Here is a 22,854-nt window from a genome sequence, read left to right as displayed (position 1 = left end):
CTTAACAATTTTCAATTTTCCTGAACCCTCCTTACTCAACTTAGATTTCATGCTCCATCAATATAATCACTTCCTTACATTTACTATCTTCAGCTTACCTGCCCTTCTTTTCAGTAATTGTACATGGTACAGTTTCTCTGCCTAATTACTTAAGTAATTTCTCTGCTTGAATGCAAACCTTTATCTGCTCAACACTTCCATCCATGCAACTGAGTGTGGCTAGAACAAATCCTGTAATATACTGTATCTCATTTTATTTTTATTTTTCAATTTTTTAAAAAGATTTTATTTATTTATTCATGAGAGACACACAGAGAGAGGCAGAGACAGGCAGCGGGAGAAGCAGGCCCCCCGCAGAAGCCTGATGTGGGATTTATCTCCAATCTGAGGGTCACGCCCTGAGCTGAAGGCAGATGCTCAACCGTTGAACCACCCAGGTGTCCCCGTGTCTCATTTTAAATCCAAGTAACTGTCTTCAAGTGATTTCTCTGAATGCCTCACATCCCATGTCAAATCCATTAGCATTTCAATTTACTTTTTATCCCAAAAATCTATTGAGAATCTGCCCTACTTTTTTTTTATTGGAGTTCAGTTTGCCAACATATAGCATAACACACAGTGCTCATCCCGCCAAGTGCCCCCTTCAGTGCCCATCACCCAGTCACCCCCACCCCCTGCCCACTTCCCCTTCCACTACCCTGAGTTCATTTCCCAGAGTTAGGTGTCTCTCATGTGCTGTCACCCTCACTGATATTTCCCACTCATTTTCTCTCCTTTCCCCTTTATTCCCTTTCACTATTTTTTATATTCCCCAAATGAATGAGACCATATAATGTTTGTCCTTCTCTGATTGACTTATTTCACTCAGTTCCATCCACGTCGAAGCAAATGGTGGGTATTTGTCATTTCTAATGGCTGAGTAATATTCCATTGTATACATAGACCACATCTTCTTTATCCATTCATCTTTTGATGGACACCGAGGCTCCTTCCACAGTTTGGCTATTATGGACATAGCTGCTATAAACATAAGGGTGCAGGTGTCCCGGCATTTCATGGCATCTGTATCTTTGGGGTAAATCCCCAGCAGTGCAATTGCTGGGTCATAGGGCAGGAGAATCTGCCCCACTTTTTAACCATCTCTACTGCTACCAAGTATTGTCCAAACTATCATCTTCTATTTCTTAGACTTTTTTTTTTAACCAAAAATGGAGGGAATTTTATTGCCTTCGCCTCACATAACTGAAAAGCCCAGTAACTATTCTATCTTTAGGTATGGTGTGATCCAGAGACTCAAAAAATATGTATATATCACTGCAACCCAGTCTCTCTTGGCTCTGCTTTCTTCCCTGAGGTTCTTTTTTTTTCTTTTAGATTTTTACAAAAGCTTCCTCAATGGCTTCTCTGCCATACATTTGACTTTCTGTAGTTTATTCTCAGCAAAACAGCCCAAATGAACCTTCTAAAATGTCATATTACACTGGGTTTTCTTTGTTTTATTGAAATATGGCCAGTGTACCCTGTGTGATCTGGTTCCTGGCTTTTTTTTTTTTTTTAAGATTTTATTTATTTATTCATGAGAGACACAGTGAGAGGCAGAAACAGACAGAGGAAGAGGCAGGCTCCCTGTGGGGAACCTGACACGGCCTCGATCCCAGGTCTCCAGGATCATGCTCTGGGCTGAAGGTGTCGCTAAACCACTGAGCCATTGGGACTGCCACGGTTCCGGCTTTTAAAACTCATTTCAGCCACCCTGGCCTCCTGCTTTTCTTTTACTGCTAAACGTAATCTTCCCATAGGGCCGTTGCACTTACAGTTCTATGTATTTTACTTGTTAGTCTCTTGCCTTTATTAAAATGTAAGCTCCTTGTATCTGTAACACCCAGGACAGTGCCTGGCCAAACAGGCACTCATATATTTGTTAACTGAATGAATGAATGAGCTAGAAAGTGGTTATCCTTTGGAATTGTTAAGCACATGTTTATGGAGGCTGTAGAATGGTTAAGAGAAATTGCATGTATGTACAATGTTAATGCCTTTTTGACCTTCAGTTGCTTAGATATTGGAAAGATATATACTAAAGTGTTATCAGTTGTTGTCTCTAGTTAATAGCATTTTACATTTCATGATTGTTTTTCCGAGTATTTGGGTAATTGTTATTTAGATATTGTAATTGTAATTGTAATAATTGTTATTAAGAAATTTTTATTCCACTTCCAAAAACAAAACAAGAGAACTAGAAAATGTGGTTCACTGAAGGACATAACAGAAATTAAATCAAGGCAGTGAACAGAGAGTGCTATCACATGTATGATAGATGGGTACTGGATAATAATTTTAAGGATGCTCTTAAAAATGAAGAAAGGAAAGATTTAACCAGCATCTCACTATAACTTTTTCTTTGGAATATACATTTCTGGATTATTTAGAATTAAATATTCTAGTAACTGAGTCCTCTTAAGCATTGCCCACTAAATTTAACAGAACAGAAGAAAACTTTGTAGTGAAGTTCTGTGAGGGCCTGTTCTGTATCTGCTGTCTCCTTTGTCAGAATCTCAGTTATTTAAAATAACTGTTATGATTGCTGATGGTCTTTATTTGCTTATTTTAGACAGAGTGTGAGCCAGAGTGGGAGGGGTGGGATGCAGAGGGAGAGAATCACAAGCAGACTCCCTCCCTGTTAGTACAGTTCCTGATGTGGGGCTTGATCTCTTGACCCTGAGATCATGACCTGAGCCAAAACCAAAAGTTGGATTCTCAGCTGACTGAGCCACCCAGGTGCCCCATCATGGTTATCTTCATTAGGAAAAACCTTTTGCTTGGGTAGTAAATTCCCAGTGCTATAGATAAGTGTATGTAGTAGTTAGGTAGTTGGGGGATAGAAGAGAGGGAGGAAAAATGAGAAGGGAAAAACAGAACAATGATAGAGTATTCCATTCAAAAAGATTAGTGCACAGACATGTTAAATGACAAACTTCATGTGTTGTTTTTATTTTTAATTGGACAGTGACATCATTGGGTAATTTTCTTAGTGACATGATTTGTTCTTACTCATGTTGAATTAGGAAAGCATTTTAGCCTCATTATTATGATAAACTAGATGTATAAATGTCAGTGCTAATAGCTTAGTATTTTAGTCTTCTACAAATTGATGCCTGTGGTATCTGGACATTTTTTGGCTTGTTCTTGTAAATAAGGTCTCAGTGATGTTTAAGGAACAGCAGCTTGTGGCCAGAAAAGAAAAAAGCTCCATATTATCCAAGCTAAGCAATATAAATGAGACTCAGAAATCCCTCACTAGATCAAAAATCTACTAGAGAAAGATCTCTTGAGCTTACAGACTAAAGAACTTCAATATAATTTTAAATAAAGCCTTTTATGTAGTATGAGAGCATTTTTTAGTTGATTATCAATTGCCACTATTATGTAGGCTTAGTAGATTTGCAAATTTACAAGTTTTTACAAGTCAGTTGGGTCCCTTCCTCAGGAAATCAGTTTAAGTTTTTTTTTCCTATATTGACTCAAAGAGCCTAGTTGTCCTTAAATCCTGTGAATATATTTGCCTTATAATTTGACGGCATTGAGTCAACACCCTTATAGAGTCTGTAGTGTTATAAAAAGAGAAACTATCCAATAAAGAATCACATTTGAAAAAATAGACTATGCTGGATAAAACCAGTATTGGCTATGCGTACCATGCTTTACTTTAAAGCACCTACACCTACCTATTCAAGGAAATATACCCTTACCCATTACTTTCAAAATGTGTACTTTAGGTTTGGAAAGCAACTGAGATGTATGTTTGTGAAATTAAACTGTGGTTGTAAATAAAGTAAACATGCAGCAAAATATTGCTATCTCTTGGCACAAAATTAATTCTGTATTTGTTTAACATGAAAGTTTATAGAGATTAAAGAGCTATTGTAATTATTAAAGTAGTTAAACTGTTTCAAAGTAAATATGCTTTGGTAAGTGCATCTTACTTTCAGTTCCATTTGACCCTTGAACAACATGGGGGTTATGAGTGCCGATCCCTTGCATGCACAGCCAAATCCACGTGGAACTTTTGACTCTCTAGAACATAACCACAAACAGCTTATTATTGACTGGAAGACTTACTGATAGCATAAACAATCAGTTAACACATGTTTTGTTTGCTATGTGTATTATATGCTATATTCTTAAAGTAGAGAGAAGAATGCTATTAAGAAAATCACAAGGAAGATAAAATAGTTTTACAGTGCTGTACTGTAAAAACTCACATGTAAGTTCAAACCCATGATGTTCAAAGGTCGACTATAATCATTATGTTTAAACATGTTATACTAATTAGATCTTTTTTGGGTCTCATCAGTGTGCCTAAAGCTGTAGGTAATTAGAATGATGTTTCATTTTTCAAGTACTTTTCATGTGCTGGTCATTGTGGACTGTCCTTGGATTCACTCTCAGATAACTCTACATAAGATAGGCATATTTGTTATTCTTAGTTTTTTAAATTTGACAAATACCCACCATTTGCTTCAACGTGGATGGAACTGGAGGGTATTATGCTGAGTGAAATAAGTCAATCGGAGAAGGACAAACATTATATGGTCCCATTCATTTAGGGAATATAAATAATTGTGAAAGGGAATAGAAGGGAAGGGAGAAGAAATGGGTAGGGAATATCAGAAAGGGAGACAGAACATGAAGACTCCTAACTCTGGGAAACGAACTAGGGGTGGTGGAAAGGGAGAAGGGCGGGAAGTGGGGGTGAATGGGTGATGGGCACTGAGGGGGGCACTTGACGGGATGAGCACTGAGTGTTATTCTGTATGTTGGCAAATTGAACACCAATAAAAAAATAAATTTATTATTAAAAAAATGTATAGAGTCAAGCATAAAAAGTTTAAAGAAATTGCTCAAGGTGATGACACAGCTAGTGTCTAAGCTGGTATATAATATTGGAAAGTAAGTCAAATTTAAGCATGTTAACAGTGAATTGATTGACTCAGATAATTGAGTTTTGTTCTGTTTTTGTTCATTTTTCTAGTTGATTTGGAGCATATGCGAACGGTAAAACTTGAAAAACACTTACGGCTTTGCCAGGAAAATGGTTTTAGTAGCCACTTTGTCTCAGCAAAGACAGGAGACTCTGTAAGTAAAATAATGAATACTGAATATTTTGTTTAATAATAATATTCACTGGAAGTGTACTTCCTAGGCTTAATTTTTGGAACAAATTAATTCCTATTGAAGACATAAAATAGATATGTTTATGCTGTTTATATTATCTTTACAATTCATTTAATGTAAGTATATGGTTATTTTAAGGAATTTAAAAGTACAAGAGTTAAAAAACATAAATTTTAAAAAAAGAACATAAAAATCACCTACTATCTCAGCATCCAGAGATGACCATTCACAACTTCATGTGATTCCTGATAGTTTCTGATACTCTCAAAATATTCATGCTATTGCTGTTGCTGCTAGTGAATTGCATTCACTGAATTCTTATTTTGTGACTTGCAAATGCTGTGCTGCTCTCATTATCTCTGTGCTATAGATGAGTCCTAGAGAGATTATGTAAGGGGAGTCCAGGGTACACAGTTAAGGAGTGGTGGGGATAGGATTTGCAAACCTAATTAGTGACACTCCGGGGTTATTAATTGTACTAAATATTTTAAAAAGTAAGATTATAATATAGAAATAATTCAGTCTTTTAGTTTCTTTTTTTTTTAGTTTTTTAATTTAATATATTTGCACATAGAAAATTTGGCCATGTCATTTAATATTACTAAATAGGTTTAATAACCAATCAGATTATTGTATGAGTACTGTATCACTGCAGTATTTTTTTTTAACATCCAGGATTTATTTATTTCCTTTCACATCTTTGTCAATTTCGTAGGCCAAAAAAAGCCCAAAAAGACAAAAAAAAAATGATATTTTGCTACTTGAATTTCTTTGATTGCTATCAGGGTTGAACTTTTTAAAATTTCATTACCTGTTTATTTTCTGATTATTATCAGAACACTTTCTCCCAAGATAATGCAAACATGGGCAATACCCACACGTGCCATTTAAAAATATATAAAATCAGTACCATGGATTGATCTTCTACCTTCACTTACCTTCCTAGGGGGTCTTCTGTCATTTTAAAACTATTTTATTTTATTTATTATTTTATTTTATTTTATTTATTTTATTTTATTATTTTATTTTATGTATGAGAGAGAACGTGAGTGGGGAGGGAGGGGCAGAGGGAGAGAAGGAGAGAGCATCTTTTTTTTTGTATGCATATTTTTATTGGAGTTTGATTTGCCAACATATAGCATAATACCCAGTGCTCATCCCATCAAATGCCCCCCTCAGTACCCGTTACCCAGTCACTCCATCCCCCCACCTACCTCCCCTTCCACCACCCCTTGTTCATTTCCCAGAGTTAGGAGTCTCTCATGTGCTGTAACCCTCACTGATATTTCCCACTCATTTTATCTCCTTTTCCCTTTAATCCTTTTCACTATTTTTTATACTCCCCAAATGAATGAGACCATATAATGTTTGTCCTTCTCCGATCGACTTACTTCACTCAGCATAATACCCTCCAGTTCCATCCACATTGAATGAAGCAAATGATGGGTATTTGTCGTTTCTAATAGCTGAGTAATATCCCATTGTATATATAGGCCACATTTTCTTTATCCATTCATCTTTTGATGGACACCGAGGCTCCTTCCACAGTTTGGCTATTGTGGACATTGTTGCTATAAACATTGGGGTGCAGGTGTCCTGCTGTTTCACTGCATCTGTATCTTTGGGGTAAATCCCCAGCAGTGCAATTTCTGGGTCGTAGGGCAGTTCTATTTTTAAAGGAGAGAGCATCTTAAGCATCTTAAGAGCATCTTCCATGTCTGGTACAGAGCTTGATATGGGGCTCAATTTCATTATCCTGAGATCATGACCTGAGCCAAAACCAAGAGTCAGAAGCTTAACCAACTGAGCTACCCAAGTGTCCCTGGAATTATTTTAACTTCCAGTATTTTGGCTTGTGTTTAACCACTCCAGATTTTTTGTGTACTTGTGTTGAGCCCTCCTTAAAAATTCTTGTTATTTTGTCTTGAAATGCAACTTTGAAGTGGTTTATTCTTATGGAACCACTTTAAGACTTTAGTGATCCCCATCTTCAGATTATTCCCCTCATCACCTGAGCTTCTAACTGTACTTTCTCTAATACTTACCTTTGTCATAATTCTTAGTAATTTCAATATCTTTGTTTGTCCTCCACCTCACCTCAGCCACTCACTCCCAGGCTCTCATTACAGATCACTACAGCTCTTCTGTTACCTTCTATCTCAATGTCAGACATCCTGGTCACTGACCACCCTCCTGTCTGTCCAGCTCATACCCTTGACTTCCCTAATCCATCAATCTGCAGTCCTGATAGGACCTGGTAGATGCTGATCTTAACCTTTTTAATGTCCCTAACCTCCTTTCATGTCCTCATTTTCCTAATTTCCTAACTTAAATCTCATGACCAACCAAAATCATTGCCATGCATATGCCCTTAATTCCCTTTCCTCTATGACTTTATTGGACTCACTTGGCTAAACCTGAACTCTGGTTTAAACCAAAGTTTTAAACTTTGTGGCGGCATCTAGGCATTTGAACATGATCAGAGAGAAACAGAGACATACTGGAGGTTTCACTTAAAATCCACAATCACTAGCCTCAAGTGGGCCCTTAATACTGCTCGGTAGTTATACCACGTTTCCGTAGGCCATCATCTCTCCCTTTCACATAGATGACTGTTTTCATAGCTTCTTTTTGCTCCTTAGATCTTCAACATTTCCTCATCCATTCTGTCAGCTGATGACTTTGTTTCCTATTTTACAGAAATTTGAAGCCAACAGAAGATAACTGCATACTCTTGCCACCACCTTTACCCCCACCCTTCTTGCTCCCTGTCTCTGTTCCCACATCTTCTGTCTCCTGTACGATTATTGTGAGACAAGCCTTCTGTGCTCCTGGCTCAGGCCTGCGCCTTCACTGTGCTTTAGTCCCATTTCTCTTGGCCTAGTAATGAACAGTGCTCAGCAATTCTCTTTCCTTCCTGCATCATGACTTTTTTCTGTCTACTGAATTATTCTATCGGCATACAAAATATTATGGCTTCTCATCTTAAAAACAAGAAACTCTTGATCCTACATCCTTCTTGAGCTGTTGCCTTCTTTCTTTCCCTTAGTTCCATTGGAGTGTGTTTTGAAAGAATTATCTCTAGTTCTCTCTTTGCAGTTTCTCTTGAGCAGTCAGCTGGACTTCTTCACCCAGTATTTCACCCAAACTACTGTTATTAAAGTCACCAGTGACCCTGTTTTTGCTAAACGTGGTGGTTTGCTGTTAGTCCTCATCTTCCTTGAGTTAGAAAATAGTTGATCACTTTCTCTTCTTTGAAATACTTTCCTTGTTTACCTTCCAGGATACTGCAACCCCTGGTTTACTCTTACCTCACTAGCTACTCTCTCTCAGTTCCTTTTTTTTTTTTTTTTTGATTCCTTCTCACTCTGACTTCTGAATATTGCAGTTCCCTAAGCTTAGCCCTTGGATAACATTTTTCTAAACTTATTTCCTTAGTGACCTCATTTAGTCCCAAGGCTTTGACCAGACATCTTTCTTGAACCCAGACTCATATATTCCAACTGGCTGTTCATCACCTCCACTTAGATGCCTAATAAGCAGCCCTAATTTTATTCAGGTTCAGAACTAAATTCTTGATAGTGTCTCCTGAAATCTCCCATAGTCTTCCTCAGTTCAATAAATGGCAGATCTTCTGCTAGTTGCTAAGGCTGAGAAAATTTTAGAATCATTCTCAACTCCTCTTTCTTTTATATACCACATCTATCTATTGCCAAGTCCTGTTGGTTCTACTTTTATGACGTGTCCAGAACCTGGTGACTATTTCTACCCTCTCCACTGCTAGTACTTTGTTTCAAGCCTCCATCATCTCTTACATTAGTGTCCTTCTGGCTTGTCTTTTTGTACCTTTGATCTTCGGTAGTGAGAGTACTCAATACAATAATCAGATCGACCCTGTTAAAATAGAGGTCATCAAGCTACTTTCCCACGGCTTCCATTTAACTCAGAGTAAAAGCCAAAGCCCTTCCATAGCCTACCAGATCTTATATGATTTATACTCCCTTAACTACTTTGCTTATTTTACTTTACAGTCCCTCTCTTTCTCTCCATTCCACCATGCTAGCTTTCTTATTTTTCTTGAATGTTGACCATCAGTGAACTATAATGTATAATGCTGTTTCGAATGTAAAGGACATAAGCCTTTTGGGGATATGTGTATCTCTCTCTCTCTCTCTCTCTCTCTCTCTCCCTTTTTAGAAATCAAAATTAAATTAGTTGCAATATTTAGTAAGTAATCACAAGATAAGTAGTGATAAGAATATGATAAGATATTTATGAAGCAAAAACAAGTATAACATTATAGGCAATGTCTGGATTGGAGTCCTAGAATCATAGTGGGACCACATAAGTTAGGTATGTATGAAAGGCTATTTACAGAAAAGTACTGTTGATTTTTGTTTAAGGATAACAGATTATACTGCTCCTGCACCAATAAAAAGAATAAAGATTACTAAGTTGTTTTGCTCAAGAAATGATGGAGAATTTATTGAAATTGGTGAAAGCCACAAAGATTATTAAAGTATTGGAAGGTGATCTTTTAAGATAGGCTAAAGCCAGATCAAAAGGCCAATAAAGAATTGCCAGTGAAAACCTGGGTGCTAAAGTACAGACTAATTTATTTTTCCCAGGACTTTCAGGAGTTTGTTATGGTAGTAGTTTTTTTTTTTTTAAATGTGGTATCTGTAATTCTCTTATGTTAAAATTTTTTTAATGTAAGGGTGCCTGAGTGGCTCAGTCATTAAGTGTCTATCTTTGGCTCAGGTCATGATCTCAGGGTCCTGGGGTTGGGCTCCCTGCTCAGCAGGGGGTCTGTTTCTCCTGCTGCCCCTCCCCCTGCTCGCGCACTCTTGCATGCTCTCTCTCTCTCTCAAATAAATAAAATCTTTAAAAAAATAAAACAAAAAAGTTTCAATGTAAATTTTTAGAGATAAATGTCTGTATTTAGACTAATTTAGTGAATTGCATGATTTTAAAATTATGATTTAATCATCTAGAATTATTACACTTAAAATGTTACTGTATTTAACAAAGCTATTTTTGGAGTAACCTGGTACATCATATTTTCACAATTCTTGATGTTTATCATTTTTAAAGAAACTTCAATTTATTTAAAGGTAACTTAAGCATGCCTGTTTTAAATCATTTAAACCTATTTTTGTTATGTAGGTCTTCCTGTGTTTTCAGAAGGTTGCTGCTGAAATCCTTGGAATCAAGTTAAACAAAGCAGAAATAGAACAGTCACAGGTGATTATATTGAGCTTTATATTTCTACAAAACAATTTATTTCCTAAAAGACATTAACTTTCACCACTGACTCCTATCACATTTATGCATCCTATGTACATATCCCTAAAAGCTTTAGGAATAAGTTGTGTTTATGAATGAATCAGTGTTTTTTGTGGAAGATGGACGATGTTAACTTTTTGCCCAATTATGATACCCTTAAAACTTCATATTGTCCTAAAATTGAGATTAATATAATACAAAGTTCATCAGTGGTTAAATAATGAGTTAAGATGCTGACCATATTGTTTTATACTTCCTTATTTAAGTTCTTCCAGGATTATTGTACTACAATATCCTTTTTTATTTCGTACATAATCCCAACAATTTATCTAAGTTCAGTCTTAGAGTTTACTCCATTTGGCATCCTCTGTGTTCACTTTGGTGAAACATTATTTTTTCTTTAAGTCTGTGTTCTCTGTTCTTCTCTAAAATATCCCCCACTGTAATGACATTAATTCTTGGTGTTATTTAATTGCTAATTTAATACACAATAATGGTATTAATTGTTGAAGATTTCTGAATTCTTTCACTATTTCTAGACAATTCTTAGAAATGTAAATACCAATGATTAAGCACTTAAAAATACCACCATAATAGTACACCAATTCACATGTTTGATAGAACGAAAAATCAGAGTAGGAGCCTAGAGTTTAAAGTTAAGCTTTTGGTTTGCTGAGAAGCAACAAATAAATTACATTTTTCCTCAATTCTGTCCACTCTATGCCTACCCCAGATAGCTAAAAAGATATAATTGTCTTTTCCCATCCTTAATTTTTTCTTTAATTCTTTCAGTGTTCTGTGTCTTATTTTCATGGTCACTGTGTATGTGTGTGTGTGAGAAAACAGCAAATTTCAGCTGAAAATTTTTTATGCTGATGTGATTGATTCTAGGACTTGATTGCAATATTTGAAACTCTGGAAATATTTTTTTATTAATCATTTTACAAAAGACATTTATTTCAGCACTTATTATGGTCAGGCACAGTGTTATGGCATCTTATGCCATGTAAATTACTCCCAGACACATAAAAATCATTACAATGGACTCTTGAACAACATGGAAGTTGGGGGCATTGACCCCCTACATAGTTGAAAATCCATGTGTAACTTCTGATGCTCCCAAAACCTAAGCGTTACAGCCTCCTGTTGACTGGAAGCCTTACCAACAGCATAAACAATTGATTATGTCATTTTGTATGTTCTGTGTACTATATACTGTATTCCTTCAATAAAGTAAGCTAGAGACAAAATGTTTTTAAGAAAATCTTAACAGGAGGAGCAGCTGGGTGGCTCAATGGGTTAAGCTTCTGACTCTTGATCTCAGCTCAGGTCTTAATTACAGTGTTGTGAGTTCAAGCCTCCATGCTGGGTGTGGAACTTACTTAAGAAAAATCAGAAGAGGAGGAGGGGCAAGATGGTGGAAGAGTAGGATCCACAAATCACCTGTTCCCCACCAGATTACCTAGATAACTTTCAAATCATCCTGAAAACCTACGAATTCGGCCTGAGATTTAAAAAGAGAACAGCTGCGGGATCCCTGGGTGGCGCAGTGGTTTAGCGCCTGCCTTTGGCTCAGGGCGCGATCCTGGAGACCCGGGATCAAATCCCACGTCAGGCTCCCGGTACATGGAGCCTGCTTCTCCCTCTGCCTGTGTCTCTGCCTCTCTCTCTCTCTGTGTGACTATCATAAAAATAAATAAATAAAAATAAAAAATAAAAAGAGAACAGCTGGAATGCCACAGTGAGAAGAGTTCCAGCTTCTATCAAGGTAGAAAGGGGGGGGGGAATAAATAAAAAGCATCCAAGGGGGAGGGGCCCAGCAAGGAGTGGGCTAAGGCCACGCAGCAAAAGCCCCCAGGACAGGAAAGCCCAGTCCGGGAGAAGCAGGAGCTTCACCAATCTTCCGGGACAGAAAGGCACATCAGGGAGTTGGAGCAGGATCCCAGGAGGGGTGGGGATGCCCTCAGGCTCCCAGGGGCACCAACAGAGGACCTGCGCCCTGGGAGAGAGCGCACCACACCCCGCAGCGGAGCTCCCTAAAGGGCTGCAGCTAGTGCCCGACGGGCGGGGAGCAGCTCGGAGGCGGCTCAGGCAGAGGCTCCTCGCGGAGGGAGCTGCGATTCCAGCCGCGCAGGCCCTGGAGCCGAGGGCGCCGGGGGACACAGGCCAGGATCCAGCGCTCCCCCCGGGACAGGCAGAGGCCGGGAGGGCCCAGGACAGCGAGGACGGTCCTGCCGCTGGGCAGCTCCGAGCTGTGCAGATCGGCGGCCCCCGCCCCTGGAGCATCCAGGCCCCTGCGGACTGGGAGCTGCGGTAGTTCCTGCTGGATCTGACTCTAGGGCTGGAGAGCTGGCCGCCTCCACTGTTGTTCCTCCTGGGGCTTCGCAGGATAAACAGCCCCCACTGAGCCTCACAGTGGCCTCACCGGACAAACAGCTTAAACAACTTTCACTGAGCCCTGCACCAGGCAGGGGACTGAGAAGCAATCCCCAAGTGCTCACACCTGAAAATCAGCACAGCAGATTCCCCTCCCCCAGAAGACCAGCTAGACGGACAGGGGAAAAGTAAGTTATCGACAAAGCAGCACTGGAAAGTTCCAGGGGAAGTCGAGGGATTTACAGTATATAGAATCAGAGGATACTCCCCCTTGTTTTTTGTTTTCTGTTTGCTTCCCCCTCCCTTTTTTCTCTTCTTTCTTTCTTTCTTTCTTTCTTTCTTTCTTTCTTTCTTTCTTTCTTTCTTTCTTTCTTTCTCTTTCTTTCTTTCTTTCTTTCTTTCTTTCTTTCTTTCTTTCTCTTTTTCTTTTCTTTCTTCTTCTTCTTCTTCTTTCTTTTTTTCTTTTTCTTTTTTCTCTTCTTTTTCTCCTTTTCCCAGTACAACTTGTTTTTGGACTCTGCACTGGACAATATGACTAGAAGGAAAAACTCACCTCAAAAGAAAGAATCAGAAACAGTCCTCTCTCCCACAGAGTTACAAAATTTGGATTACAATTCAATGTCAGAAAGGCAATTCAGAACTACAATTATAAAGCTACTGGTGGCTCTAGAAAAAGCATAAAGGACTCAAGAGACTTCATGACTGCAAATTTAGATCTAATCAGGCAGAAATTAAAAATCAATTGAATGAGATGCAATCCAAACTAGAGGTCCTAACGATGAGGGTTAACGAGGTAGAAGAACGAGTGAGTGACATAGAAGACAAGTTGATGGCAAAGAGGGAAACTGAGGAAAAGAGAGACAAACAATTAAAAGACCGTGAAGATAGATTAAGGGAAATAAACGACAGCCTGAGGAAGAAAAACCTACGCTTAATTGGGGTTCCCAAGGGCGCTGAAAGGGACAGAGGGCCAGAATATGTATTTGAACAAATCATAGCTGAAAACTTTCCTAATCTGGGAAGGCAAACAGGCATTCAGATCCAGGAAATAGAGAGATCCCCCCCTAAAATCAATAAAAACTGCTCAACACCTCGACATTTAATAGTGAAGCTTGCAAATTTCAAAGATAAAGAGAAGATCTTTAAAGCAGCTAGAGACAAGAAATCTCTAACTTTTATGGGGAGAAATATTAGATTAACAGCAGACCTCTCCACAGAGACCTGGCAGGCCAGAAAGGGCTGGAAGGATATATTCAGGGTCCTAAATGAGAAGAACATGCAGCCAAGAATCCTTTATCCAGCTAGGCTCTCATTCAGAATAGAAGGAGAGATAAAGAGCTTCCAAGATAGACAGAAACTGAAAGAATATGTGACCACAAAGCCAGCTCTTCAAGAAATATAAGGGGGATTCTGTAATAGAAGGAGGAAGTCCAAGGGAACAATCCACAAAAACAGGGACTGAATAGGTATCATGATTGATCATATCAGCAAGAGAAAAACAAGAACCATATGATCCTCTCAATAGATGCAGAGAAAGCATTTGACAAAATGCAGCATCGATTCCTGATCAAAACTCTTCAGAATGTAGGGATAGAGGGAACATTCCTCAACATCTTAAAAGCCATCTACGAAAAGCCCACAGCAAATAGCATTCTCAATGGGGAAACACTGGGAGCCTTTCCCCTAAGATCAGGAACAAGACAGGGATGTCCACTTGCACCACTGCTATTCAATATAGTACTAGAAGTCCTAGCCTCAGTAATCAGGCAACAAAAATAAATAAAAGGCATTCAAATTGGCAAAGAAGAAGTCAACTCTCCCTCTTCGCAGATGACATGATACTCTACCTAGAAAACCCAAAACCTCCACCCCAAGATTGCTAGAACTCATACAGCAATTTGGCAGTGTGGCAGGATACAAATCAATGCCCAGAAGTCAGTGGCATTTCTATACACTAACAATGAGACTGACAAAAGAGAAATTAAGGAGTCAATCCCATTTACAATTGCACCCAAAAGCATAAGATACCTAAGAATAAACCTAACCAAAGAGGTAAAGGATCTATCCCCTAAAAACTACAGAACACTTCTGAAAGAAATTGAGGAAGACACAAAGAGATAGAAAAATATTCCATGCTCAGGGATTGGAAGAATTAATATTGTGAAAATGTCAATGTTACCCAGGGCAATTTACACGTTTAATGCAATCCCTATCAAAATACCATGGACTTTCTTCAGAGAGTTGGAACAAATCATCTTAAGATTTGTGTGGAATCAGAAAAGGCCCCGCAAAGCCAGGGGAGTATTAAAAAAGAAAACCATAGCTGGGGGCATCACAATGCCAGATTTCAGGTGGTACTACAAAGCTGTGGTCATCAAGACAGTGTGGTACTGGCATAAAAACAGACACATAGATCAACAGAACAGAATAGAAAATCCAGAAGTGGACCCTCAACTTTATGGTCAACTAATATTCGACAAAGGAGGAAAGACGATCCACTGGGAAAAAGACAGTCTCTTCAATAAATGGTGCTGGGAAAATTGGACATCCACATGCAGAAGAATGAAACTAGACCACTCTCTTGCACCAGACACAAAGATAAACTCAAAATCGATGAAAGATCTAAATGTGAGACAAGATTCCATCAAAATCCTAGAGGAGAACACAGGCAACACCCTTTTTGAACTTGGCCACAGTAACTTCTTGCAAGATTCATCCATGAAGGCAAGAGAAACAAAAGCAAAAATGAACTATTGGGGCTTCATCAAGATAAGAAGCTTTTGCAAAGCAAAAGATACCGTCAACAAAACTCAAAGACAACCTACAGAAAGGGAGAAGATATTTGCAAATGACGTATCAGATAAAGGACTAGTATCCAAGATCTGTTAAGAACTTATTAAACTCAACAGCAAAGAAACAAACAATCCAATCATAAAATGGGCAAAAGACATGAAGAGAAATCTCACAGAGGAAGACACAGACATGGCCAACATGCACATGAGAAAATGCTCCACACCACTGGCGATCAGGGAAATACAAATCAAAACCACAATGAGATACTACCTCACACCAGTGAGAATGGGGAAAATTAACAAGGCAGGAAACCACAAATGTTGGAGAGGATGTGGAGAAAGGGTAACCCTCCTGCACTGTTGGTGGGAATGTGAACTGGTGCAGCCACTCTGGAAAACTGTGTGGAGGTTCCTCAAAGACTTAAAAATAGACCTGCCCTACGACCCAGCAATTGCACTGTTGGGGATTTACCCCAAAGATACAGATGCAATGAAATGCCGGGACACCTGCACCCCAATGTTTCTAGCAGCAATGTCCACAATAGCCAAACTGTGAAAGGAGCCTCGGTGTCCATCGAAAGATGAATGAATAAAGAAGATGTGGTTTATGTATACAATGGAATATTACTCAGCCATTAGAAATGACAAATACCCACCATCTGCTTCGACGTGGATGGAACTGGAGGGTATTATGCTGAGTGAAATAAGTCAATCGGGTAAGGACAATCATTCTATGGTCTCATTCATATGGGGAATATAAAAAATTGTGAAAGGGAATAAAGGGGAAAGGAAAAAAATGAGTGGGAAATATCAGAGAGGGAGACAGAACATAAAAGACTCCTAACTCTGGGAAACGAACAAGGGGTGGTGGAAAGGGAGGTGGGCGGGGGGTGGGGGTGACTGGGTGAGGGGCACTGAGGAGGGCACTTGATGGGATGAGCACTGGGTGTTATGCTATATGTTGGCAAATTGAACTCCAATATAAAAATAAATTATAAAAATCATAAGAGGAAATACATTTATAGTATGGTATTTATTTAAAAAATCCACACATAAATGGACTCTGGTACATTTCAAACCTATGTTGTTCAAAGATAACTGCGCTTGGATTTGGCCTAGGAGGAAAGCTACAAAAAGAAAAATCATCGTGATTTGCTTGACTGCACAGAACTTGGCAGACTCCAGAGGTCAAGTGATTCCACTGCTGTTTAGCTTCTCTTTCTAAATGATGTTTGTCTCTGGTTAATTAGAGAGTTCATGAGTTAGTACCAAACTAATCATAAGCGGTTTATTGATCATACATATGTATGGTGTATGGGTCTAAAGAAGATTTAAAGGAGTTTAAGATGCATAGTGCCTGCCTTAGGTGAAGAAAATATTATGTGCCAGGCACTGTGTTATCTCACTTCACTTTCTTCATAACTCTGTGGGGCAGGTGGTAATTCATCATTTTATGGGCAGGAAATGGAAACTGTTGGGAGATTAAGTAACTTGATCCACTGACCTGTGGTTAGCCAGTGGTGGAGGTAGGATTTGAACTCAGGCTTGTTTGACAGCACTGCCCCTACTGTTCCCACTCTGCTCTATTGGGGGAAGATTTACTGAGCAGTTTGAAGTGGGAGGAAGAGAAACTGACCTGAACAAGCTAAAAAAGCTTAGGTTATATTTTGAAAGCAGAAGAGCTGTTTGCTTAAAATAAATGACCACTGCGTTGTAGTGTGAAGGGATTGAGAAATGATTATGGAGACTTATGAATGCCAAGTTGATAAATTTTATGTAACATGTTGATAATGGGAAATAGTTTTTAAAGCAGAGAAATAAAGGAAGGCAGTTTTTAGGTAAGGTTAATCAAGTGGCAGGGTGTGTGTGTGGTTGGGAAAGATTAGAGGAAGGAAACTACTGATTTCATGTGATAAGGAGCAGAATCAAGGCGGGAGAGAAACAATGGCTGTAGCAGAGCAGAATCAAGGTTTGTGGAATGACTGGATAAAGGAGAGAAATCCCAGATTACTTTGAGATTTCTCTCCTAATGGAATGGAGAAAGGGGAGCTCTCGTTATTGGTGGGCCCTCCCTAGAGGTGAAGGTGTGCTAGGATGTCTCAGGGAGAGAATTCTATGTACTCCCTCATTCCCACAGTGATTAAGGAATAGCTCCAGAGAGATGGGCTAACCCTGGATACTTTTGAAAGGCAAAATTGTAGGGAGGCTTTATTAATGTTCTTGGCACACTCTTAGTCATGAGAGCCAGAAAGCTACTATCTTGATTTTAGAGATGGACTTAATATTTCGCATATTTTAACTAAAGAGGTATCAGATATGTTCACTGCATAGCTCTCTACCCTTTCTGTACACTGTACCTTTCAAGCACATCCCATCTTGTTTATTATGCAGTGACAAAGCAATCTTCAGTTTGTTGGTGGAATTTACTTTGAATTCATTCTTTTGAAGAGGAATTCAAGTTACTAGAGCCCTCTTTTGTTATGTTCGTAAGAATCCTTTGTGTAGGGAGGCCTCATTCTTCTTTCTTGAATCTGATGAATTTGATGCCTTTGCTAATTAGATTATTGATTTCACAATTAACATTTTCTCAGTGGAAATGTTTTTGAAAGCTCAGTTTTTGAAGAAGTCTCTAAGACCCTACATGCAAGTCAACAAGCTGTGTTGAGCACAGTTACTTCTTTTTTTTTTAATTGAAATGTATTTGACATATAACAGTGGATAAACTTAAGGTCTACAACGTGTTAATTTGGTACATTTATATATTGTAATTTGATAATTAGCACCTTTATCATAATACGTAATTATCCTTTCTCTTTAGCAGGTGGAATAATTAAGTTCTAGCATCTTAACACGTTTGATGATTATAATACAATATTGTTGTCTATCTTCTCTGTACTGTGCATTATATGTCTAGGGCATATTTACTATTTGTAAATTAAACAACATCTTTGGTCCTCCCCATCCCCGATCCCTGGCCACTACCATTTTATTCTCTGTTTTCATAAGTTTAACTTTTTAAAATTCCACTGATAAGTGATATCATACAGTGCTTGCCTTTGTCTGACATCTGTCACTTAGCATAACATGCTCAAGGTCCATCCATGTTGTCACAAATGACAGAATGTCTTCCTTACTCATGGCTGAATAATACTCCATTGTATGTATATGTACTACATTTTTTAAAAAAGACTTATGTATTCATTTTAGAGAAAGTACACAAGTGTGCATGTGGGGAGGTGGGTAAACATAGAGGGAGGAGAGAGTCTTACGCAGACTCCATACTGAGCGCAGACCCTGACATGGGCCTCGATCCCATGATCCATTAGATCACAACCTGTGAGATCACCACCTGCGCTGAAACTGAGAGTTGTATGCTCAACAGACTGAACCATCCAGGTGCCCCGTATATGTACTACATTTTTTCTATCCATTCATCTATTGATGGACACTGAGGTTGTTTGTATATCTTGGGCTATTACAAATAATATTGCAATGAACATGGGGGGGTGCATATATCTTTTCAAATTAGTGTTTTCGCTTACTTTTTTTTTACCCAGAAGTAGAATTGTAGGATCATATGGTAGTTCTCTTTTTAATTTGGGGGGAACCTCCACACTGTTTTCCCTAGTGGCTGTACCAGTGTACATTCCCACCAGTAGTGCAAGAGATCCCTTTTCTCCACATCCTCGCCAACATTTATCTCTTTCTTCTTGATGTTGGCTATTCTAACTGGTGAGTGAGAAAGGAGGAGGAGAGAGAAAAAGGTGGAGAAGGGAGGCAAGGCAAAGAGGGAAAGAGAATGCACACTTATGTTCTGTGTTTTTTTGAAAGATTCCTGAGGGAATTTGGTATAACATTTGAAAGTGGTATTATTTTATGGAGAAGGAGCTATTTGGTAGATTCACCAGTCACATGGAAATTGACTCCATAGTAATTCAGTTTGTGACATAGTTATTTATAATCAGGTTATAGTCTTGGTTCCATTCAGTGATTATTTAAAGAGATTCCACTATTTAGTTCTAACCTAGTTTGTTCCTTTTAGGGAGTTCTATAAAATGAATTTCTAGCACTTTTTTGTAAGCTTTACAAGAAGGGAAGAAGGGGAAAAGGGAGGAAAGAAAGGGAACACAGTTTATTAATACAGCAGACATTGTTTGGTGATCTACTTCTTAGCAGGGACCACAGTAGAATTTGGGGGTACCGAAAGGAATATGTGAAAGTCCTTGTTCTCAAGGAGCTACCAGAACAAGTAGGGGCAGACAGCTATTTAAACACTTATGTCTTGGGGATCCCTGGGTGGCTCAGCGGTTTAGCGCCTGCCTTTGGCCCAGGGCACGATCCCGGAGTCCCGGGATCGAGTCCCATGTCGGGCTCCTGGCATGGAGCCCGCTTCTCCCTCTGCCTGTGTCTCTGCTTCTCTCTCCTCTCTCTATGACTATCATGAATAAATAATAAAAAAAATTTTTAAACACTTATGTCCATTTAAGATGACTTGTCCACAGTCCCTGATTTAAGCAATAGTTGGCATTTGTATCATTTATTTGTTCTCTTTTCTCCCCCAACTGTTCTCCTCTAAGATAATGTAAAAGTTGGGAGTAATTGTTAACAAATGTTCTCACTCCCCTTTTTGTTTGTTTGTTTGTTTACAGAGTAGTCAAACCTTTAGGGACAAAAATTGAATTTCCAATTACTGTTCTCTCAAAGGTGCAGCGTTCAGCCTTTCGGTAATGCATCAGATAATCCAAGTAGAAAATGCATACTCCTGTGTCTTCTCTCTTTCAGTCTGAATTGCAAGGAGTTTTTCCTTATATACTTGGTGTTAAGAGTACTTAATACATTCTTTAAGCCTTGACATTTTCACTTGCCAGTTAATAAACATGAATTTCTGTTTGAACTTGGTAAGCATTAGTTTCCTTAAAACAAAAATTTCTCACTTGTGTGAGATACTAAACTTGCTAATATACGTGTGTGTGCATATATATATATATATATATATATATATATATATATATATATTCTCTATGTCCTCTCTGAATATTTTCATACTATATATGAACGTATCCAGTACAGGGCCTGGCATGTAGTAGGCATATACATAACTGTACAACTCGAGCACCCATTTAACCCCTGGTTTTAGGGGCCCTCTCCTCAGCTTTATCTGAATATTGACCTTCCTTCAGAAGCCAAAAGGAACTTATATTTTTCTTTTTTCTGTTTTTTTTTAAAGATTTTATTTATTCATAAGAGATACACAGAGAGAGGCAGAGACACAGGCAGAGGGAGAAGCAGGCTTCATTGCAAGGATCCCGATGCAGGACTCGATCCTGAAACCGGGATCACGCCCTGAGGCAAAGGCAGATGCTCAACTGCTGAGCCACTTAGGCATCACAGGAACTTAGATTTTTCTTACTTAGATGTTAATCTTTATCATTTTTTCCAATTTGTTTACAAAAACGGCACTGGGATTCCTTTCTTACCCTAAACATCACTTGCCTTTCTTGCAGGACATATTTACTCACTTTGTACATACTATTCTAATCCTCAGATACTGAACATTGAGTGGATTTCCGTATCATATCCCAAATATTTCTTTTTCTCCTCACCTTTTAAAAGAGTTATTTTTTCATATAGTTTCAAGGTCTTAAGGTGGGACTTAAGAAACCATGTAGATCTGTTTTATGGATTAGGAGATTGTGAACACCAAAGTGGTAAAGTAATTTGCACCCAAAGTTATGAAAGTTACTGGTAGCATCTAAGGGCAAATTATATGGAAGGAAAATAAAAGTAGTGGAAGTTCCTACTGTGTGCAAAGTTCTATGCTTTTAATAATGCTATAACCATGCTTTCAATGGTAATCTGTAATTTTGTTGCACTTTGAATTTATATCATAATATTCTTTAATAGTTTATGTCTCTGTGTTCCATGCTAGACTCTTATGCATTTTAGAAACAGAGACTATATATTATTTATCTGAGTTTCTTCAATATCTAGAATAGTGATTAGCTTTGAATGAGTGATAGTGACAAATGTTTAAGCCTTCAAGGTATGTTTACTGCATATCCTAAACGTGACAAACTACAGCTTTTGCAGTGGTATATATGTTACTACTATCTGGATTAAGACACAGTTGCAGAATTGTCCTAATTTATCTTTACTGTCCTCCCAAGAGTCCATCTCTACTCTTTTTTTTAAATTTTTTTAAAATTTTTATTTATTTATGATAGTCAGAGAGAGAGAGAGAGAGAGAGAGAGAGAGGCGCAGAGACACAGGCAGAGGGAGAAGCAGGCTCCATGCACCGGGAGCCCGATGTGGGATTCAATACTGGGTCTCCAGGATCGCGCCCTGGGCCAAAGGCAGGCGCCAAACCGCTGCGCCACCCAGGGATCCCCATCTCTACTCTTTATACCTACTGCCCCAGCTCCTAACTTGCTTTCTTACTTATCCTCTGCATAGCTGCCACTTCCATTTCCAATATCCACGCACAAGTAAATACTCTGACAAAATATGGGTTAGGCTGGTTTTCAGCCACAACGGTTTCTTTCCTCTTAGGGCCACTTCTTTATTTTCACTCCATTAACTAATAGCAGAGAATAATAGCAGAGTGTACTTTGCGGCTACACAACTAAAAGTTGGTGTTTTGTAGGTAACATTTTCTCTGAAAACATCAATGAATGGCTTGTAAACAAGCTAACTACTATGAAGTCACCTACCATGAAGTTCATGGCATGGATATCAACGTTTTTCTCCTCATAGAAAGTAGAGTTTTGAATCTGCAAAGCCTTAGTCTGGCTTCCATTTGAGAAACTTTGTACAGATCTTTATGTCAGACAGCCAAGGCTTCCAAGAAAGATGTTGCCTTGCTAGTTCTTCATTAATTTGATGAAAATTAATGGTGAAAATCCAAGTCATTTATGTTAGTCAATACTTCAACCAAAATGTCTTGACCACAGGTCAGTAACCTGGTTGTGTTTATAGGATAGGGTTTAAACCAACATTGTGGAGGATTAATGAGTTGCTTACTGATTATGAAAATCCCTTTTCTTTATTGTAACCCATAGTTTGGCATGAAACAGTTAGGTTTGGGGAGGTCAGATAATGGTGTTCCACATTAATGCCTCATGTGGCAGTTGGTAATGCTTCTGTTGATAGCATCAGGCTGAATGCCTAGTAAATCATGAGTCTTGTCCAGAAGTTAATGCTGCTTGCTAGAGAATTGGAGCAGAG

General features: G+C 38.6%; 1 protein-coding gene across 3 annotated transcripts in view; it reads left to right on the top strand.

Moving 5' to 3' along the window:
• RAB28 (RAB28, member RAS oncogene family) overlaps nt 1–22,854 on the top strand; it is a 103,261-nt gene that overhangs the window by 76,927 nt on the left and 3,480 nt on the right. For all 3 annotated transcript variants that reach the window (XM_055326422.1, XM_055326421.1, XM_055326420.1), the window contains exons 5-6: nt 5,033–5,136; nt 10,342–10,419. In XM_055326422.1, the coding sequence (XP_055182397.1) occupies nt 5,033–5,136; nt 10,342–10,419 (182 nt within the window). The remainder of the gene's footprint in view (nt 1–5,032; nt 5,137–10,341; nt 10,420–22,854) is intronic.

Source organism: Nyctereutes procyonoides, unplaced genomic scaffold, assembly GCF_905146905.1.
Source record: "Nyctereutes procyonoides isolate TBG_1078 unplaced genomic scaffold, NYPRO_anot_genome, whole genome shotgun sequence".
In the NCBI taxonomy this organism is placed as follows: domain Eukaryota; kingdom Metazoa; phylum Chordata; class Mammalia; order Carnivora; family Canidae; genus Nyctereutes; species Nyctereutes procyonoides.
Note: the sequence above shows the minus strand (reverse complement) of the source record. Positions and strands in the feature narration are given on the sequence as shown.